Here is a 21454-nt window from a genome sequence, read left to right as displayed (position 1 = left end):
TCTGCTGAAACAACCCCAGTAATCGTTCCAGTTTGGCTCTGTCTGAAGGCTGGAATGGTGACTCTTGTGGCTGTACACATATACTATCTCAAAGCAGAAATAAAGAATCGATTTCCAAGCTGTACAGACTGTACAAAGTCGTGCCTGCCCAGATACAACTAAATACAAAGCCTTCCATTTCTCATTACCCTACATAGCCTCAAGATATACTTCATTTCTGTGTCTTTCCTAGGTCTGAAGCCCACAGTCTTTTTGGTACTTAACTTGGGGTTATGGAAAAACACAGGAACATAAGAACTAAGGCCCAGTAGGAGGTCTTAAATATTGACTGAGTGTTCTGGAAGAATATGAGGAAGTGGAATCTCTTCTTTTTTTCTTTCTTCCCTGGTCTCTATGAGAGGAAATGGCCCTCTTCCTCCTTTTCATTTCCTGGTCACTATGACGTAGGCAGCTTACTACACTAACTGTTTCTTGCTGTCATGAGCTATCTTCCACACATGCCCGAAAACTGCGGGTCAATCATCCCTAGGCTGGAATCTCTATAGCAGCACATCCAGCTGTAGCTTCACAAAGAGTTCACTGCCACAGGCCTTTGTTGGTGCCATGGACCTGTGCCTTCGGCAACCTGTCTACGTGATACAAATCCCATTTACACGAAGGCTTCTTATTAGCTCTCCCACCACTAAGTCTGTGTTTGTTAACTTACTGAATTTTCCTCCTCCCACAAACACTACTAGAAAGCAAAAATGTTCATTCATGTCTGAACATTTAATTAGGAGACCCGCTTAGTTACATCCACGGTAGAGACACCCCTTCAAAGTCAGCTTAACATCCAGATTTAATTTAGCTAACTATAAATGTGATCCACAGCAAACGCGAAGTTTCTATTTTCTAAGCATGCCCTTCCTCTCCTCTTCTTGATTTGTTTTGTTTTCCACAAGGTCTCCCTTTGAAGCCCAGGCAAGCCTTGAGCTTTCCATTCTCCCTCACTGTGTTGATTTATACTTCTCTTAACTACTAATTAATGGTTCATTTAATCTGACATGTCCATGTTCTCTGAAATTGGACATTATTAACTCTTTCAGAGAAATATTAGTTGAACCTATTTTCTGACTCAAAAGCCAATGATTCCTCACTATGCTGCAAACGAAACTGTAAGCCCTGTTGATAACATGGACTAACCCCAAACTTCCCCATTCATCCCCATGAAGCTTCATCTTTTCATCACACTGTCATGTGATAATTTATGATGACATATAATAATTAGGATCAGAGAAGTGTATTAGAAAGAACAAAAGCATTGGAAACCAATGAAATTGAATCCAAGTCTATCCAATACAATGTGTTCCGGTGATCAAACACCTATGCCTAGGGATAGAGCCACCCACAGTAGGCTGGGCCCTCCCACATGAATCATCAACCAAGGCAGTGCCCCAAAGACAGGCCATTGGCCAATCAATCTGATCAATTCTTTAGTAGTTCCCAGGTGATTGATTCTAAGTTGTGTTAACAATAAAGGCTGATCAATACAGTAGGTGCCAGCCCTGCCTTCAGGGTCACTGCATATTTAACATTTTACTTCTAATGAAATTGCCTCATTTCTTCCATTATAACACTCACAAACAAAAGGCACCAGAGTGAGAGAACTGGAAACAGAATGGCCAGTTTCCACCATAATGCTTCACAGTAACAGACAGTAGAAACTGCAGTGTGCAGCAGACAGGTGAGGATGCTCAAAGATTTACTGTGAGGAAATATCCCACATAAGCAATTAAATTAAGTGAAGGTCTTTACGGCCTGAAGTTCCTTTTCTGACATATTTGCTGAATACTCAATGTCTCTTTTACTATTTTATAGCATCCCCTAGATGGGATGTAGCTTAGATATGATGTCTGAACTGAACAGGTAGGTAAATAGCCTATGAACTAAAGAATGTTCATCTGGGTTTACATTATAAAAGAGAAAATAAAGCATATTTTATGAGGTACCTTAAATAAAGTAAATGTCTGTCAAAACAGTATTTTAAAAACAAGATTCACTTCCCTCACTTAGCTAAAATCCCTTCAGTTCTGAGCTTTTCCCACCAGCTCACTGTCTTTTAAAATCCATTTTTGTGCTGGATTTCAGGTAATGAAGAAAATGACCATAGAGACATTTTAATATACATCCTTAATAATTCCCTTAAATGCAAATGGCTGGTTTATTCAAATCTTCACGGTGCCTTAAGATGTGTCAGCCCCAACCTTGTGTGAACAGGGGCTATTACCTTGACCAGCACTTGTTTACATTTTTGTGAAACCATTGCCTTCTGGACCACACAAGGAGCAAAGAGTCTAATAAAGGAGTCTCAGCAGTAAGCCTCATTACTGCGAGGCACACCTTCCTCCTAGGAGTTATAGAAGAGTTCCGTTGTGTTCTCTTTATAGACAAATGCACAAAGACCAAAGAGGCTGAGCATCTACCTGAAGCTCCCACCACAGGTAGGGAAACTATTCTCCCCTTTAAATTCCACTGACCATGAGACTGGAGAGATGGCTCAGTGGTTAAGAATAATGGTTTCCTCCTTCAGAGGTCCTGAGTTCAAATCCCAACACCCACATAGTGTCTCAGAACCATCTATAATGGGATCCAGTGCCCTCTTGAGATGTGTGGGTATTTGAGAGAACACTCATATATACAAAATATGAAACAAATCTCAAATCCTGAGGACAAAATTTCAACATGCAGTATGCCTATGTACCTAGTATTAACAAATAGAGAGGCCCTCCAAAAAATTGAAATGTGTGTCAAATTCTCTAATGGAGGATTGAAAAATTAGTTAGGAAATACCAAAGTTACAACGATAAAATTTAAATTATAGTTGCATTTCTTTGGTTATTTATACCTTGTCTCATGTTTTATCAACAAAAGGAATATGTTTAGAGCATTTTTAAAAAGCATATTTTTCGTGTGTGTAGGGAATTGTGTATATGGGTATGGGTCTCAATGAATGTTTAAGAGATATGAAGGTCAGAGGTCAATGACAGCTTTGTTTCTCAGGTGTTGTCCTTTATGGGTTTTGAGACAGAGTCTCGTCCTTAGGCTGGAGTTCAGCAAGGAGTCTGGGCAGGCTGACCAGTGACTCCCAGGGTTCTTCAGACAGTCTCTAAGGTAGGAGGGAGGGTGAGAGGCTCTAAGTAAGTGTAGGATGTGATGAAGTTAACAGTGAGCAAGCATGCCCAAGTCCTGTCCCACACACTCACTGTTCTACGCTCCTGCAGCTCACCTCAGTGCCACCCCGATTCCAGCATCTATCACTTTTAAACAGAAGTGATTCCTTTAGCATATGTACCTGCTCTTGGATGCTGAGTAACAAACACTTTATATGGGAATAAAGGCATTGACTGACTCAGACAAATATACAGAAGAGAGAATATAGGATTGGCCACCTCTATCACAGGCAGCCATGTTTGCCCAATTAGACCATGTTCCTGGAAAGCGAGATTGACCCTCCTGTCCAAAGCCATCCTACCCAACAAAGAAAACTAAGCTCCCACTTCCATCATTTCTGAATAAGTCAGAGGTCAAGTGGTGCTCCCAGTCTGCCTGGCCCTGAGCTGAGGACACTCAAGATTCAGTACTGACATCCAATTAATTACAACCTCAACAGAGAGATATTTTCTATATTTTATTATTCAGAGTAATAAAACAATAAGAAGCTAACCTTGCAATAGAGGCTGCCCTGGCCCACACAAACACAAACATGAATGGCTATTTTAATGGTTTTACTGGGTGATTTAATACACTATCTTTAAAAAAAAAATAGACTATGACTCAACGTTATGTAGCAATAGCACACTCTGAGTGGCTCCTACTGAGCAAAAATACCCTGACAGAGGCAGAAGCAGTTCAGTAACGTTTAGTGGCAATTACGGCTCAAAGCTCCATTATTACACAGTTTGACATAATCACACTTAAAACTAGCATTAAAGCAATGGATAAAATATGGGCCTCATTTTACATACTTCTCGTAAAAGTGTCACAAATCTGAATGTTGCTATAAATTTGAAATAATCATGACAATTTTTAATATACTTTCAAATTTAAAGATGTGCAGCTTTTCCGGAACATGAAATGAAGTAAATTTCTAATGATTCTATGGAAAATTTCAGAGCCATTGTCATGTACAAGCAAAAGTTCCTTCCCTTTTCTGAGTGTCCATGAGGTCCTGGGAGCAGCAATCTGGTTGGGACCGTGACAGGGTCATGGAGTAGCGAGAGGTGAGCAGGAAGCAGGCTAGAAGCATCATCTGTGAGCCACATTTTCACAGCCAAACTTCCTGCTTCAAGTTCAGGTCAGTGTTCATTTGAGAAGTCTTTGTGGGGCTCATAGGCCTGCAGGAGTCTCGAGCTAAAGCGTGGAGTCAACCCTGATTGTAGACTGAGGAGTGAACAATTTCCACTCTGTGACACTTCTGCCACTCAGGTCTGTCATGTGAGTAGACAGACTGCCAATCACTTCTCATTATCATTCTCTTTGAGGCTGCAAGATCTTCCCAGTACTCACAGCCTGAGCCTCTCCCCCATCCTTAGCCTCTCCCCTATCCTGTCATTCTGCACCTGTAGGTCAGATGTTCCCCCAGGGATGAGTGGATGTAACTGTCATTCAAGTCCTTTTTAACATTTGAAACCCTGTCACATCTTTGAAATAGCAGAGGCCTTTCAATACTTCTGTTAGCTTACAGCTTTAGTGGTTTCTATTCCAATGAAGAGACAATCTAAGCCACTGATGGCTAGAGATAATATCAAGTATTTTAACCACTCCCTAATGTTTTAAGAAGAAGGAAAAAAAAGTTCCCCTGGTAGATTAAGCTAGTGTTTGTAAAGACTTCCATTGTGAGGCACTGGAGAGCCACTGTGAAAAACAGACAGGAACCTTCTCCAGCTTCTTGAGAAAATTCACCTGGGCGAGCCTCTGGGAACCTCTTCCCAGCCACAGACCAGCTGCCAGAATTTCACTTCTGTAATTTGCCATGTTCATGGTGTGAGAAGATGGAGAGAAGCTGGAGAGGGTGGGGGAAGAAATTAGTCTAAGAAACAAAAAGGGATACAAAGTTACAGATTTCAGTGACTGGGAGGCCTAATGGAGGGAGCGTTTAACAGAAGAAGCAAGAGAAAAACTAAAACAATAGACTTGAAGGGAATTAGATTCAATGAGCACCGGCAATGACTATGTGATGAACGGTGTGTCGGTCATGGGCACCAGGAGACCCCCTTTGCAGTCACCATTCAGCCTCTCAGCTGAGGAGTCCCATGATTGTGTGTCCTTCTAATCATGGCAGAGGACAAGCCACAGAGAAGAAAACTCCACTCTGAAGATGTCTCACAAGCAGAAGTCTTTGAAAAAGTATTTTCTTAGCATGGGTGCCCAAAAGCCTAATGAATTGGTAGGATACTAAAGGGGCTGAAGTTTTAGTAGAAGTGAAAACAAACAGAGTAAATGACTGAAGATGAATTTTATCTCTGAAAATTTGTCACTAAAACAGTTGAAGATGCATCTAAAGTGTGCAACGTGGATTTAACTAGCTCCAAAGAAGCCTAGCTATGACACAGGGTTTCGATCATTTTAAAATACAGTAGTCGGTAATAAGGAAATAACCTCCGGATGCTTTTGATTTGGAATTGTCCTTTGAGACAGAACTTCGCTGTGTAGCCTAGGCTGGGCTTGCACTCATGGTGACCTTCCTTCATCAAACTCCTGAAGGCTAGATAGAGTGTTCACTGTCACATCTGTCCAGTGCTAGCAGTTTGTCTTGTTCTTCAAGACAGTGTCTCATGTATCTCAGCTGGTCTTCAGTTCTTGATACTTCTGCCTCCATCTCCCATAGGATTACAGATGTGTGCAGCTGTGCGGGACTACTGACTGCTTTAATGCAGAGCTGGATTCTCCACTTTCAGCTGCAGTGGCTGCTGCTCATGGGACACGTCTGTAGGGTGCTGAGGCCAAGCAGCTCAGACCTCCTACATAGCGCTCCTCATCAGAAGGCATGTCTGATTCCATACCTCCCCTTTTTCAGATGCTCCCCCAGTCCTCAGCTTGGGGTCAGGGTCAGCATCACTACCTGATCTGCTGACCACCTTGACTGCAGCAGGTGAGAAGCTTTAGAACAATAATCCCTCTCTGTGGCCTAGGCTAGCCCCAAACATGAGCCCTTTCTGCCTCTACTTCTGCCTCTCCATTAATGTGACTTCAGATACACTCCACCACATCTAGGCATTATATCACTTCTTGAAGATTTAATAGCAAATACAGGAGTAAAAGCAATGTAATTTTTAAAGCAATTGATATATCCTCCTGCCTGCAGAGTAACAACATTTCTCCTGACACTAAAAAATAGGTAACCATGCACATAGGGACTGGGCTGGTATATATAGGCGTTCATCAGGATATTTGTGCCTGTGTGAGCAACAGATCAACATCAGGTTCACAGCCAGTATTCATAGTAAACATGAATGGCAGTTTCACTCCAAATAAAAAAAAATGCTCTTTAGAATCAATTGTACTAGTTGAAGTCTCTAGTCTTAATGTCTTATGAGTGTTCTGTGTTACATGAGATGAGTTATGCACAGAGAATCAGTGCTCTGCACCCAGCTGAGGGTGAGGTGGTATAAAAGAAAGCTTCAACTGTCTTTGTTGTTAGCTTGAAAAGCAACTGTCTGGGGAGGCCCACTTCCACTGTAAAGAGTCACTAACAGAAACTGTTCACTTTTATAATTAATGAAGGGGACCTGACACTTCAAGGAAAATACCTGACAAGGTAAGTCGTTAGTGGTAAAAATCTGAGCTGACAAGTAAAACCTTTGGATTGTGACTAATACCTAACCACCCCTAGGAGTTTTGTTAGTCAATGCATGTAAAGTGTTTTCTGCGAGGCAAATATTACACTATCTATCATCATGAAAACAGATGCTCAGATCACTAAGGAGAGACAGCAAATTCAGGCACTGCCAGTGGTCTGACCTGCAGTGACAAGTGGCTGCAAGAACACAACTTGAGGAAAGACAGGGTCGTCAAGATGGTGCTGGTGAAAAGCCCTGCTCATATGTAGTGTGAATGAAGCTAGACCTTTGTTCCTCATCTTGTAAAAATTGCCTGATGATGAAAGGCCAGACCTCAAGCTGAATTATTAGAATAAAACGTTGCCCACAAGGTACCTTGATCAAAATAGTGATCTTGCTTTATTATTATTATTATTATTATTATTATTATTATTATTATTAAAAGCTCAAAAGTACAGAATTGAAAATAAAAAATACGCAAATACAAATCAGACTAAAAACTTTTACCATGATAGAAACAACCAACACAGTAAGAGACAAACCTATAGATAAGAAATCAGCCTAAAGGATGCCTCTGAAAGGGGCTTGGTGTTGATAATATATGAGAAATTTAAACATTTAAATAGCATCAAAGTAAGCACCAGAATTCAATCATAGGCATAAGATGTGGTAGGATTTTCACAGGTGGCCAACGGGTCTGCAGATGATTGTCCAGCATCAAAGAGCTTCAGGTAAACATGAACCAAAACCATAAGGTTATACTCTACTCCAGTTAGAAAGGTTTACATCTAAAAACGAGATAAGTGCCGCAGATGCTCTAAACAATTTACTCACATATACCAATGCTTGGTGTGGTGGTCAGCTTACTGTGACTATAACAAAATCCCTGGGATGACCTGTTTATGTGGATAAAAGGTTATTGTGGATTACAGCTTTGGAGGCTGTGCTTCGTGAGCCATTGGCATCCTTGATTTGGACCAGTGGTGAGCCAAAGATTGAGTCAGAAGAACACAGTGGAAGGAACTAGCTATATCATGAGCCAGAGAACAAAGAGGAAGAGGAAGGGCTCATAGCACTGGTCTCCTTTAAAGATGTCATAAAAATAATAAATGCCCTCCCCTCCCTCCGTAAGTTGCACCTCTGCAGGGCTCCACCATACCTCAGTAGTGACACCATAGGCACCAAGCCCACAACATCTGAACTGTCACAGTGGAATGCAAACTGGTAGTTCTATCACAGAAAATACTAGGGAAGTTCTGCACAAAACAGGAAAGAAATGCCACAGGATCCAGCATCCAGAAGGAATGAAATGCAGACCTTGGAGAGACAAATCTACATTCATGCTAACTGAGCACTGTGAAGGAGCAGACTATAAAAACAACCCATATGACCATCTGAAGAACACAGGATGCATGTGCACCACACTCCATGTTTGTCAGAGCAGTGAGACTCACATCTGCAGCTCATGGATGAGACTGGAGGTGTAATGCTGAGTGAAATCACCACGCTCACACAGATGCCACATGATCTCTGTGACTCGCTCATATCTGAGAGCTGATGGCACAGGAGGAGATTACAGTGGAGCTCCTAGTGTCTGAAGTATTTGGACAGGAGATGGTCAGATGTGATCCAACATACACTACTGCTTTTAAAAGGAAGGTATTTCAGGAGACTCAGTATACAACAAGGCAACCACAACTGTTGATGATACACGGTATTTGTGGAACACATGAAGGGAGTGTGTGATATGGATTCTCATCACAAAAATAACCATGTTACATAACAAACTGGCAGACTAGCAAAGCTTAACTATATCACAATAAACACATGTATATACACATATGCATACACATACAAGCATGCATACATGCACACTCATACATATATGTATATACATATATATATATATATATACTCACACAAAATCACACCTAAGCATTCGCATATACATATATGTATACATATATATATACACATAACACCTATAAACACACATACATGTACATATACACATAAACACATTCACACAGACAAAAAACCATCAAAATGTTTTTTAAAATATCATTTAAAAGAATATTTGGAATTCACAAAATAAACTACCAAAAACTTTCCTGTAAAAGCCTCTGTCATTTACACCAGTATTTTCTGAATTACAAATGGCTGGTTGATATATCTTAAATAGGGAACGATCCAATTGCAACACGGCATAGACCACAGATGTTCGCATAACTACACAGGGAAAGCAGCTGATTGGTTTTTCTGGTAGGTTGCCAGTTAAGTCCCAAGACACTGTCTTGTCCCTCCAGGGATAGTTAAAATCAATAATTACCTGAATAGAGCACCAAGTCAAAATACTTTTCCATTATCTCAACCTCCCTTTCTGAGAATGGTTTAATCTCAATATATTAACAGAAAAAAGTAAACAAAAACAACACATTGCATTCAACTAGAAAAAAAAAGTTTGAGACTCCTACTATATTATGTAAGTCACGAGCCACAGAAAAATTTTAAGTGTGAGACATCATTACTTCTAATTTTCAAATTTGAACATGTAACATCTTTAAACAAAAAAAGAACATTATGTTCCCTATAATGTTAATAAATCAGTATCCTATAATTTTTTTTGTTGCTTCATTATAACAAGCACACTAGTTACTTTTCTGGTGATGAGATGAAATACCACAACCAAAAGCAGCTTACAGACAAAACCATTTATTGTGGCTTATGAAACAGAGAGATGAAACTCCGTAGTGAAGGACGGGGGAGGGGGGAGGGGGGGAGTCGCAGGAAGAGGAAGCTGGGAGATCACATCTCAACTGCAAACAGGAAGCTGAGACACAAGCAAGAGGTAGGGTGGGGCTATAAACTCTCAGCACCTCCCCCAGGGATTCCTCTAACAAAGCTCCACCTCCTGAAAGTTCCAAACTACAGAAGCCTATGCAGGACATGTCTCATTCAAGCCACCACAACTAGTAAAGGAAAATAGCTGAGAGACATTGTTCATCGGAAAGCCCTTGGAGAGGTTCAAGGGGACATAAGGGGTCTGGTGGTCAGTGGTCCTGAATGCAGAGTATGTGATCCCGGTGGGGGCAGCCCCCTTTCCCTCACGGTCACCGTATGTCAGAACACCCATTCACTTCCCTCTGTTCTTTCGGCTTTCTGACAATTCTCATTTCATCTGTAGAGCAGACATAGTTACTATGCTCTGCCCATATTCAACTAATGGGTCAAATTCACCAGCATCATCCCTTCCCACAGCTTTTGGACTCAGTCCTCCATGAGGAAGATGTACTCTGGTCTTCGCTCTTCTACCATTTTACTCAGTAGTAACACGTTTGCAGCCCCTACTTCATGCTGGGTAAAAAATAAAACGCTGAAAAAATAAAGGCTGATGAAACAAAGCCCCTGGTCATCATGACATCTATCTGAGACCCTAAGTTGCAATTTGTAAATAAAGCATATTTTTAAATTTTAATTAAAATTAGTTAATTAATTGACATAGTATAGGAGACAGAATGACTTTGAAGGCATTCTTGCCCATGCCAGCCTTTAGCTCTGACAGCTGAGTGAGAGAATGTGTCCCTTGGGCAAATGTCCAGACTGCGCGACATCAAATGGAATCTGTGTGCACACCAAGCGTTAGAGCTAGACAGTTGTCCATCTTCACTCCTACCCCTCTAATCACATAGAATGTGATCTGCTGTGACATTGGCCTGAGACAATGAACATGCAAACAGCACACAAGTCACCTTTGCCATCTAGGCTTCTCTCTGCAGAATCATAGTAAATCAATTGAAGTTATTGAAAAACTGACTAGTATAATTTATATGTGGGAAAAACATAATCGATAATAATATGAAATTCTACCTTCAAACCACTGCTTTCAGTCTTCTTTGGGCATAAGAAATAAATAAAACATTTGCTTTAAATTTCAACAGTGCTGTACTGGAGGAACTCAAAGTTGGTTTACAATTTGAGCACTCCAGTATATAGAGGGTATCCTAGTATTGGGCGTGCCATGAGCACACATACAGAGAGAGAGCAGGGTGAGACGGGGGCGGGGAGAAGAGAGGGAGATACACAAACACACATTCATGCACAGATACAGTCATACAAACACACGCACATTCATATACAGATACATTCACACAAACACACACACAAGCAGGAACACACACACAAATAGGCACACACACACACACAAGAGAGAGAAAATGGGAGACTAACAACTAACAAATGCACAAACACACATTCATGCGCAGATACATTCACACAAACAGACACACACACACACACACACACACACGCACACACAATCAACAAAGGTTGACTCTCAATGCAGAAGGCACAGGAAGCCCAAAAGAATACCTGTCATACTGATGTTAATTGAGGTTAAAGAGACACTGTGGAAAACTGTCCCCAATCCTAAGAAAATTTATTTGTAATGATTATTTTTAGTCTTTATGCATGTGTCAGAGATATCACTGTCTAGCACATTTGTGGCAAACCAATCTTTTCCGATCAAATGGGTTCCTATCCACAAGCATGGTAGAACTTCTAATGGAACCCAGGAGCATACCTTTCCTTGTTCTGCACCCCTCTGATGAAAGCGGTTAACTGAAACAAACACCTAACCAGTCACCTGTTTAACAAATGCAGCCATTATCCAGAGAGTCTTAATTGCCAACCTTCAGTAAATATTTTGCTTTTCAAACTAATCAAAGCTGCTCATCTCAGAAACAACTACAGAGAAGAAAATGAAAGACAGGGAATAAACTCAAATCAAAGTAAAATTATACATAAATCATGACCTGAACTGGACAGAAGACTCTGATGTCAAGATCTTTATAGAAGGTATAAGGAGACAATTTGACTTTGAACCCTCAGGGGAGGAGGGGTAAGATGTGCAAGGAAAAATTGAGATCCACTTACAATTACACCCCTGCTGGGAATTATATTTCTAATGAATGCTAATGCCCTCTGAATCCCATCCATAGGATGCATCCAGCTAGCGATTGCAGAAATAAATAATCACAGGGAATTTCAAATGCTAACAATAAAAGCAAGCACTCCCAAGCAGGGCGTCCTTCATCTCCCACAAGGAGAAAGCAGGCAAATAAACACAGTGGCCTCCGATCCACCAGCCTGCTGTAGTTGGATCTCTGCCAAGCATCAGAAACCACACTTGATATTTTGAATTCTTGGATGAGTGACAGATGCTAGAACATCTCTGAGGGGAGTGGGAAGTGGGAGGCAGAACTCAGAAAGGGTCAGTGGAGCTTTCCAGAAGGTAGCTGTATCAATTCTGGGCGACTTTCACACAACCCTGGAACCAAGGCGCTTAATAGAGAAGAAGGCAAACAATGATGCTAGGATGGGTGGAAGCAGTTTCACCTGCTGGGGGATGGGCTCGGAAATGGTTTGTTTCCCACCTGTGACTGCACCATCATCACATCTAACAACATTCTTTTATCTCAGGAACCATAGTGGAACGTCTGATCTAACTGTTCACAGCTACCTACATTTACAGGGAAAAGGGAAGTGTTTAGTCCGTGCCAGTATGTAAGCCCTGCAGGCAGAAGTCAGGAACTTAGACAAACTTGGCCCGGCACACTGAAATTATTCACTGTCTATAAAGAATCTACCAAGCTTGCTGAGGATAGGCAAGTCTATATTGTTCTGATGTGAACTGGCATGCAGGCTCCTGCTTCACTGAACTAAGAAATCTAATCCATTCAGAGTTCTAACAAAGCTCTTCCCCTTGGAACAGGGATTTCTGAACTCTGAGACTTTTCACCCACAAGCTATTTCTTTTTTAGGGAGATCTAGGTTAGTACAGTGGCTCTGCTCATATAAATGGGCTTTATTTAAATATGCAAATGACTAAAGAGGTGGCAATAGCCTTATACTCATGATTGCTGATTAGGGACATTAAAGTATACTTTAAAAGTTCATTATTGATGACAACCTGGATTATAGCTTCATTTTCTGAAACTGTCAGTGTGTGACAGCATTTTTACATTGTCCCTATTTATAAAAGTAGTCATAAAAACACAGTTGAATCATAGAGAGTAAATATGAAGAAAATGATTTTTTAAAGTCCATCCAGAACAAATAAAAGAATACAAGCTCTTACCTCTGCTCTCTGTGTCCTGGGAAAGGCAGATGACTTCTCGATGGCATAAACATCCACCAGGTAGAGACATGCTCCCTGCTCCCGGTCCAAAATGGCTGCTGTTTGAATGACACCCGTCTGCCGTCCAATGGTAAAGAGACGCCCAACAGTCTTCTCTTCACAACGAACAGAAACAATGTAATATTCCACTGGAGCTTCTGACCCTCTGGGGCTGGCGGCTTCTATGGATATGACATTGGTGCCAATGGGCTCCCCTTCCTTCAAGATGGTTATGTATTTGGTCTGTGTGAAAACAGGCCCATCTAGGCCCTGGAGGATGACAGTCAGCTCTGTGGTTGACTTCCTCCTCTCCGGGCCCAGGTCTGTGGCTGATACTATAAGGTTGTAGATGAGCTGTGAAGGCACCAAGGCAGAAGCCACTCGAAGGTCTCCACTGTAACGATCCACAGTGAAGGTGTCTGTGTCCCCATTGACTATCTCATACTCCACCTCGCCATTGGCACCTTCATCTGGGTCTGCAGCCATGATGGTAGTCAGGACAGAACCAATCATGGCTGAAGGGTCTGCAGCCAGTGCGTTTTGGGATATAAACATTGGGACATTGTCGTTGAGGTCCGTCACCAAAATGGTCACATTTTTCAAAGCATACCTCCTGGTTTCTATCGGCACAGCTTGGTCATTGGCTTTTACTGTTAACTCAAAAAGGTTGGCAAATTCTCGGTCAATCTCAGCACTGGTGTAGATGGTTCCTTTGACTTCGTCTATGCTGAAGTGGTTGCCTCGGGGCATCTGCTGGATGATGGCATAAGACAGCTGCCCATTGATATCTGCATCTGGGTCATGTGCTGTCACAGAAATTACAGACGTACCAAGGGGGATGTTCTCCACTATTGACTTAAAAATGTCTCCTGGAGGAAAGCTGGGGGGGTTGTCATTGAAGTCCCTCACCTGGATCACCACTGACATGGTGGATGATCGAGGAGGCCGCCCCTGGTCTTTCGCTGTTATGTTTAATTTATATAAAGACTGTGTCTCAAAGTCCAACTTTTTGGCCAGAAAGATACTTCCGGTGTTGGGACTAATACTAAAAGTCCCGTGGTTGTTTGACCCTGTAATAGTGTAGTGTAGATCGGCATTGACACCTGAGTCAGAGTCAGTGGCAGTGACAGAGGATACAAGTTCGCCGATCCTCATGTTTTCTAAAACATCCACAAATAGTGTTGACTTTGGGAAAGAGGGAGTGTTATCATTCTCATCCAAAATATCAATACTCAGGGTGCAGGTCGAGTTGAGGGGGATGGCCCCCGAATCCACTGCCTGGATGAGGAGAGAATAGGCTGGGGTTGCTTCATAGTCTAGCTTGCCTACGAGAGTCACCTGACCAGAGAACTTGTCTATGGCAAACTGTCTCTCTTCGTTTCCTTTGAGGATAGAGTAGTGAATGAGACCATTACTTCCCTCATCCACGTCAGAGGCAGACACTCGTAAGACCTGGGTCAGATTGGTCGCCGTCTCTGATACTGTAGCTTGGTAAAAGTCTTTTAGAAACTTGGGGGCATTATCATTGATGTCCTTCATGTAGACATGCACAGTGGCCTGGTCCTTGAGAGGCTGAGGGAGGCCCTGATCCATGGCTATCACTGTGAAGCTGAACACTGCTGTCCCCCTTCTCCTCATGAGGGACTCTCTGTCAAACTTGTGAGTGTTGGTGATCTTCCCAGTGACTGCATGCAGCTCAAAATCTGGCTGTGCCACCTCAAAAGCATATCTTACCTCCCCATTTGGCCCAAAGTCTTTGTCCACAGCACTCACTTTGCCTACGAATGACCCAGCTCTCTGCTCCTCTTCGAAGTAAAATGTGTAATTGGTGCTATTAAACAAAGGCCTATTGTCATTCACATCTTCTAAAAGCACAGTGACATTCACAGTTGCACTTAAAGGCTCTACTGCCCGGTCAGAGGCAACAACCAGTAACACATATCTGTCTTGAAGTTCACGATCCAGTTCACTTTTTATATACAGCTGGCCATCTGGGAATATGCCAAAGGCATCCCCGTTGTTCCCGTCTGTGATCGTGTATGCTATATCCCCATTGGCTCCAGAGTCTTTATCTGAAGCTTGTACTTTAAAGAATAGAGAATTCACAGGCTCTGACTCGGAAAGTGTGACCTCGTAGGAAATCTGATCAAACACTGGTGGGTTATCATTTACATCATGGACATAAACTGTCAGAAGGATGCTGGAGGAGAGCTGGGGGACACCCATGTCAGAGGCCACGATTTCTACCTGGTATGAGCCAGCTTGGACATCTAGGGGCCCCAGCAGACTAATGTTACCGTTCTGCTCATTAATAGTAAACAGGTTCTTAGGATTCTGCTTCAGACTATAGAGCACCCGACCGTTGACACCTTCATCAGGGTCCACAGCTTTGGCCTGGAAGATGCTGTGTCCTGCCTGCCAGTTCTCTACTGCATTTATGCTTTCCACTGCCTGGAGGAAATGCGGGGCATTGTCGTTCAAATCTTTCACTGTGATATTAACCACAGTGTCTCCCGTGACAGCCCCCCCACTGGCCACTACTCTCAGCTGATAAAAAGACTGCTCTTCCCTGTCAATGACACTTGCTGTGGTCAGCTGCCCTGTGACAGGATTCATAGCAAACATACCTCTCTGGTCCCCCGTAGTGATGAGATAACTGATGTTGGCATTGAGGTCCATGGTAGTTGCAGAAACACTGCCCACATGATACCCCAGAGCCACATTCTCAAAGACCACAAAGCTGTATGCAGCCTGGCTGAACACGGGTGGGTTGTCTTGTGTATCTAACACGGTGACAGTTACGATGGCCTGGTTGGGAGTCTGTAGATTGCCCCCATCGGTGGCCACTATTTGCAACTGGTACGCTGTTTTCTCTTCTCTATCTAGGGCCATTTTTGTAGAAATGACCCCACTCTTCGCATGAATCTGAAACCGAGACCTGTCCCCAGCTGATATGCTGTACTTAACAGTTCCGTTGGGACCCATGTCTGGATCGGTAGCAGACACTGTGGTGACATAGCTACCTCCAGGCTCATTTTCCTGGATATGAGCAAAGTATTGGACTGGGTAGAACACAGGGCTGTTGTCATTTATATCCAGAAGAGTGACATTTACCTGAGCTGTGGAGGACTGGGGAGGGGAACCCAGGTCTGTGGCTAGAATCAATAGACAGTAAAAGGCTTGTTCCTCTCTGTCCAGGGAGGAGATAGTACTCAGCCTCCCAGATACCGGATCCAGACGGAAGAGCCTTTGGTCACTCTCGGCCTCTTGCAGGGAGAAGCGCACTGTCCCATTGTCACCCAGATCCCCATCTGTTGCCCCAAGAACCAACAGCTCTGTCCCAGTTGGAGCATTCTCAACCACAGACACCTCATAACCTTCAGGCTGGCTAAACACGGGCCTTTCATCATTGACATCCAGGACAGTTACGACAAGCTGGGCATAGGATACCTTGGGGTGCACCCCCTGGTCTCGAGCACTGATATTCAGTACAATCTGGGAAGCAAGTTCACGGTCAAGGCCCCCGGCAGCACTGGTAGTCACCAGGCCACTGTGCTCACTAATGTGAAACCAGCCCAACCCATTTCCAGAGACAATGCTGTAACGCAGGTTAGCATTCAGACCAGAGTCGCCATCGGTGGCAGACACCCCACTCACGTAGCTCCCCGGAGGTACCTCCTCGCTCAGGTTCACTCTGTACACTTGCTGCTCAAAGACCGGTGGATGATCATTGATGTCATTGACGAAAATCACCAAGCTGGCCACAGAGGAGCGCGCCTGGACCTCGGCGGTAGGGGGCGCCCCGGAGTTATCAGAGACCGAGACTGTGAGGTTGTACGAAGGGATGCGCTCGCGGTCCAGGGCGCTGGCCACCTTGATGAGGCTCAGGTTGGGCACCTTACTCCTTTGTACCTCAAAGTGGCGCTGCTCATTGCCCCCGAGAATCTGCACTGAAATGTTTCCGTTGGCTGCTGGGGAGTCCGCGTCGGTCACGGTGAGCAAAGCCACCACGGTACCCACCTGCGCGTTCTCATCCACCGAAGCGTAGCGCGAGGTAGCAGGGAAGTAGCGAAACTTCACTACTGGGTCATTGTCATTGACATCCAGCAGCTGGATAAGCGCTTCGGCGCGCCCGGTGAGAGAGGGCACGCCCCGGTCCGTGGCCTGAACTGTCAGCGAATATTGTCGCCGGGCCTCAAAATCTAGCGGCTCTCTCACGGTGATGAGCCCCGTCTCTGGGTCCATCTGGAAGGGGGTTCCCTCATCCTGCAGCCGGTAACGGATGTCCGCATTGGTGCCCTCGTCTGCGTCCGCCGCCGCCACCTGCAGGACACTGGAGCCCACAACTGCGTCTTCAGGCACCCCCGCCTGGTAATGGGAACTGCTAAACACCGGGGGATTGTCGTTAATGTCCTGCACAGTCACGTTGACCTGAAGGTAACCCCGCCGCTTTGGCTCACCCTTGTCCTCCACCTCCACCAGGAGCTGGTACTGAGGTGTGACCTCGCGGTCCAGCCCGCCCTTGGAAACCAGGTGCAGGAACGCTCCCTCGCCACTGGGGTTCAAGGTGATGTCCAGGCGAAAGCGGCCCGCCTCATTGCCGCGGACGATGCGGTAAGAGCGGTGGTCCACCCCGTTGGAGCCGATGTCAGAGTCGGTGGCGGTGTCCAAAATGACTTGACGCCCGCTGCCACTGTCCTCCTTGAAGGTGACCACGATCGAGGGGTCTGGAAAGACTGGAGCGTTGTCGTTGAGGTCACGCACCAGCACTCGCACCTCGGTGGGGTATGTGGGCGAGCTGGAAAGGACCACCAGGTTGACCACATCGCTGGGCAGGCTCTCGCGGTCGATGGTAGCAGTGGTGTACAGAGCTCCGGTGCTGCTGTTAATAGCGAACAGGGCGTGGCTTTCACTGAGCCGATAGGTGAAGCCAGGACGCGTTGGGATGGTGCCCACCAGAGTCCCTGGAGGCTGCTCTTCCATCACCTGGAACACCTGGCGCTGTTCGGCCGCTTGGACTCGGGCCGGACCGGGGAGCAGCGACAGCAGCCCCCAAACTCTCAGGAGCTGGCACAGAGATGGAGAGGGTAGCGGGAGCCGCCTGCGGCCAGAAGCCCGGTTTGCGGCCAAGTTCATGGTCCTAGTTTCCAGGAACCTGGAGAAGAAGAGAAACAGGGTGAAGGAAACGGGATGGGTTGGAGGACTTCTGAGTGGCGCCAGTAAAAAGCCAGTTTGCCCGGAGACCTCTGCAGTTCAGAAGAGTGGGTGAGGGACTGGCTCTCTGGAGAAGACTCTAGGTGGCCGGTAGGACGCGCAGCGCAGAGGAGAGTGAGGCGACAGGCGATGGAGCATCCCTGGGTTCTCCAGTGAAAGTTTCCAGGCCTCCAGACACTTAGATTGAAATCCCAAGTCTGAGAGTCCGCGGACCAGAGAGGCGGCCTGGATTTGGGGGATCTGAGGAGTCTCTTACTGCACGCCCGTCTCTCCAAAAACTTTAGAACTTACCCGGAACGGGACGCCCAAAAGCGCAGGGCCAAGGGCTGCAGAGCCCCCTGCACCCTGAAGACCCCAAGCTAGCTGGGAAGACTCTTCTCCTCCGGTTTCGTCCGGGGGAGCCGGGAAGGTCGTCTGTGGATCGGGCTCCTTCCCCCGGCAGAGGAGGCAGCCAGGGCTCCCCGTCCCCAGCGCGGCTCCCTCGCTCTCAGCTTCGTGCCTCTGCCGGCAGCCCGGGCTGCCTTTGCTCCCTCCGCGGGGCGAAGCCCGAGGTCCAGCCCAGGCTGCCGCAGGCGCTGCTCCGCATCCTTCACCTCCGCGCCGGCATCGTTTGTACGTCCACTGAGCACCGGTCTCCCCTCTTCCTCGGCTCCGCGGGGGTCGGACAGCAGCAGCAGCAGCGCTTGGTCCTGGAGTCCCCTCCCCTCAGCATGCCAGGGGCTCTTCCCCGGGCGTCCGCGGGCACCAGCGCCCCCGAGCGCTCCTCGCCCTTGTCCTGGGATCTGTGCTTTTATTGTCCCGGGTCAGTTTCACTTTGTAATCCTCCAGGCTTTGTGTTTGGAGTGGGGTGGGTCCCTCCGACGCGGTCCCCGCGGGCGATGGGGGCGCGGAGGTGCGGGGCGGCTGCTCGGGGCGCCGGGTGGACGCGCTCCTGTGCAGCTGGGACTCCGAGGTGGCACTTCGGTGTATCTGGAGCCCAGCGAGTCCCCCGCTGCCTCTCCTGGTCCCTCGCACTCTCCCCGCCCCTTCCCCGCTGCGCGCACACACGCACTCGCACACACGCGCGCACACACGGAGGGGGAGGGTTGTCCGCGATCGCGAGCAGGACTGAGAAACTTTGCTCGCCTCTCGGTGCTCCCGGACTCCAGTGGCCGCCACTCCCCTGCTCTGGTCCTGTCACCCGCGGGCCCAGCCCCGCTACAGCTCATTGGCCACAGCCCCGCCCCGCGTCCCCGCCGCCCTAGCCTCCAGCCGCCACTGGTTGTGGCGACGCTCGTCACCGTGGCCTCCGAGGCTGTGGGCGGGAGGTGGGCGAGCCCCACGGCGGAGGCGCTAAGAAGGGGGCGACCACCCCCAACTCCTTTCTATTTATTTATTTTCCCTTTTGGTCAAACCTTGGCCGGCGTCCGCGCAATCACGGCAAGAGGCAGCAGCGGAATAGATGGGGGTGGGGTCAGGTTTGGAAATAAGTTTAGTGTCCGGAGCTGGGGGTGCCATCAGGCTGTTAAGCTGGTAATAACTCGGTGGAGGGGATCGGGGGAAATGAAAGAAAGGTTGGGGCGAGGGTCTGTTAACGCGGGAGGAAGGATTAGGCAAAGCCTGTCTGGGAATGCGCGCGGCTGCTGAGCTTTAACCATTTCGTGTCCTCGCCAGGGGCAGCGTTCGAGCAAACTGAGGCTCACCGAACACCGCAGAACCTCAGCTCTTCCCGATTCGTGAGCCTGTGCTCCTCCTCGCTGTCCCTCGGGTCCAGGGGACACCAAGCTCCAACTTCTCAAAGGAAAAGAGGGGCAGGCTGGCACACACAGCATGGTTAGCCTCCTAGCTGGAATCCTGTCCACAGAGCAGTCTGGAGGCTTCAGCTGAAACAATGGCAGCTTCTGCGGGGACAGTTTCCTCTTACAAACCCAGTTTGGAATTTTTGACCCCCTGTGGGGCTTTTCTCCCCTTGACATGCTCTAGCCAAAGGAAATCTAATAACGTTTGGTTTCGATTTTGGCCTGGGGGAAGAAAAACTATAGGAAAATAGAAATAAATAAAATGAAGTTTAAATTTAAGTTTTTAAAGTGTCACACATCACCAACCTCACTCAAATTATTCCCCTGCCTCGGCTTATTTGTGTGATGCCCCGTGAGGCTCCTTTAAAAGAAAAAAAGAAAACGTGACTAGGAATCGGGTCAATAAATTTCCCCTTTAAGGGAATCAACTTGCAAAATATGAACTGAAGCCAAATAATGCAAATATAGGGCATATGTCATACAATTTTGCCACAGGAATCCCTCCAAACATCAAACTTTCTGCGCCCAGAGTTGGTTGAAGCACGAGCCAACACTGCCCCCTGCTGGTTATATTCAGTCTAGCTGCTACCGTGGCTGGTTTTGTGCCTTAAATTAAATGCAGCTGGGAGGATCTGGTTACAGAGCTTATTTTTGCCAAGGGATGGGGGCAAAGAAAACGATCTGGAAGGATCTCCTACTGCCTTTCCTTGTGTGAGGTCAGAAGACAATCGAAAGCGATAGAGAAGACAACACATTCAAGTCCCATGAACGCAAACTGCCTGTAACCCAAACTGAGGAGGGAGAGAGTCTGATTCTAAAACCATCACGAATTCCTTTGTTTAGTTAGAACATTCACTTCTGCCTCTTCCCCAGCTATAGCGTGATGAGTGAACTGGACGCAGACCAGAGAGTTAGGCGTCTCTATTGCTACATTTTTCAGACCGCAAAACTATTGAATACATTTCATTAACCGCCCCCCCCCTTTAAAAAAAAAAAAAGCAAAAACAGAAACAAGACAAAACAAAACAAACAAAAACGCCTTTAAGCCCGGTCAAAATTATTTTATCACTGCCAACCAACCCTTACCCCACCCCCAGCCCCAGTGGCATTATTTTACTGTAATTAAGCCAAAAAAGATTTATGGATTAAAGTTGGGTCAAAGTGACTACAAACCCCAGCTATGAGAGTGTGAACACTGTAGAAGACTTTATTTTTGTTTGTTCATCCTGCGTAGTTCGCTACTCAGACACATAAAAATGGGAAGAAACCACTTGGATATATTGGGGGAAGACTGTGGGTTTTTGCTGGTCTCTGTTTGGAGAGCATGTGAAATGCCTTCACAGCTCAACAGAATGGAATTAACATCTCTTGCCAGTGAATTTAATTTGAGAAAACAGGTAATTTAATTCATTCTGTAAAATGGAGTGTTTAATCTGTGAAATAACTGTATAGTCTTCGCTTTAATAAAA

The 21454-nt window shown here is 45.9% G+C and overlaps 1 protein-coding gene across 2 annotated transcripts in view; it reads right to left on the bottom strand.

The window, feature by feature from the left end:
• The window catches only part of Fat4 (FAT atypical cadherin 4), a 129255-nt gene extending 109553 nt beyond the window's left edge, over positions 1–19702 (bottom strand). Inside the window, exons 1-2 of one of the 2 annotated variants that reach the window (XM_031376677.1) lie at positions 19602–19702; positions 12955–18148 (exon numbers count right to left, since the gene is read on the bottom strand). In XM_031376677.1, the coding sequence (XP_031232537.1) occupies positions 12955–18129 (5175 nt within the window). In that variant the 5' untranslated portion in view covers positions 18130–18148; positions 19602–19702. Of the gene's footprint in view, positions 1–12954; positions 18149–18498; positions 19391–19601 lie in introns of those variants that run through there. The other variant, XM_031376676.1, reaches the window with a different exon arrangement.
• Positions 19703–21454: the final 1752 nt, after the last annotated feature.

The sequence above is a fragment of the Mastomys coucha genome, unplaced genomic scaffold (assembly GCF_008632895.1).
Source record: "Mastomys coucha isolate ucsf_1 unplaced genomic scaffold, UCSF_Mcou_1 pScaffold17, whole genome shotgun sequence".
Lineage (NCBI taxonomy): Eukaryota > Metazoa > Chordata > Mammalia > Rodentia > Muridae > Mastomys > Mastomys coucha.
The sequence above is the reverse complement of the archived record's forward strand: the minus strand, read 5'-3'. Positions and strand labels throughout refer to the sequence as shown.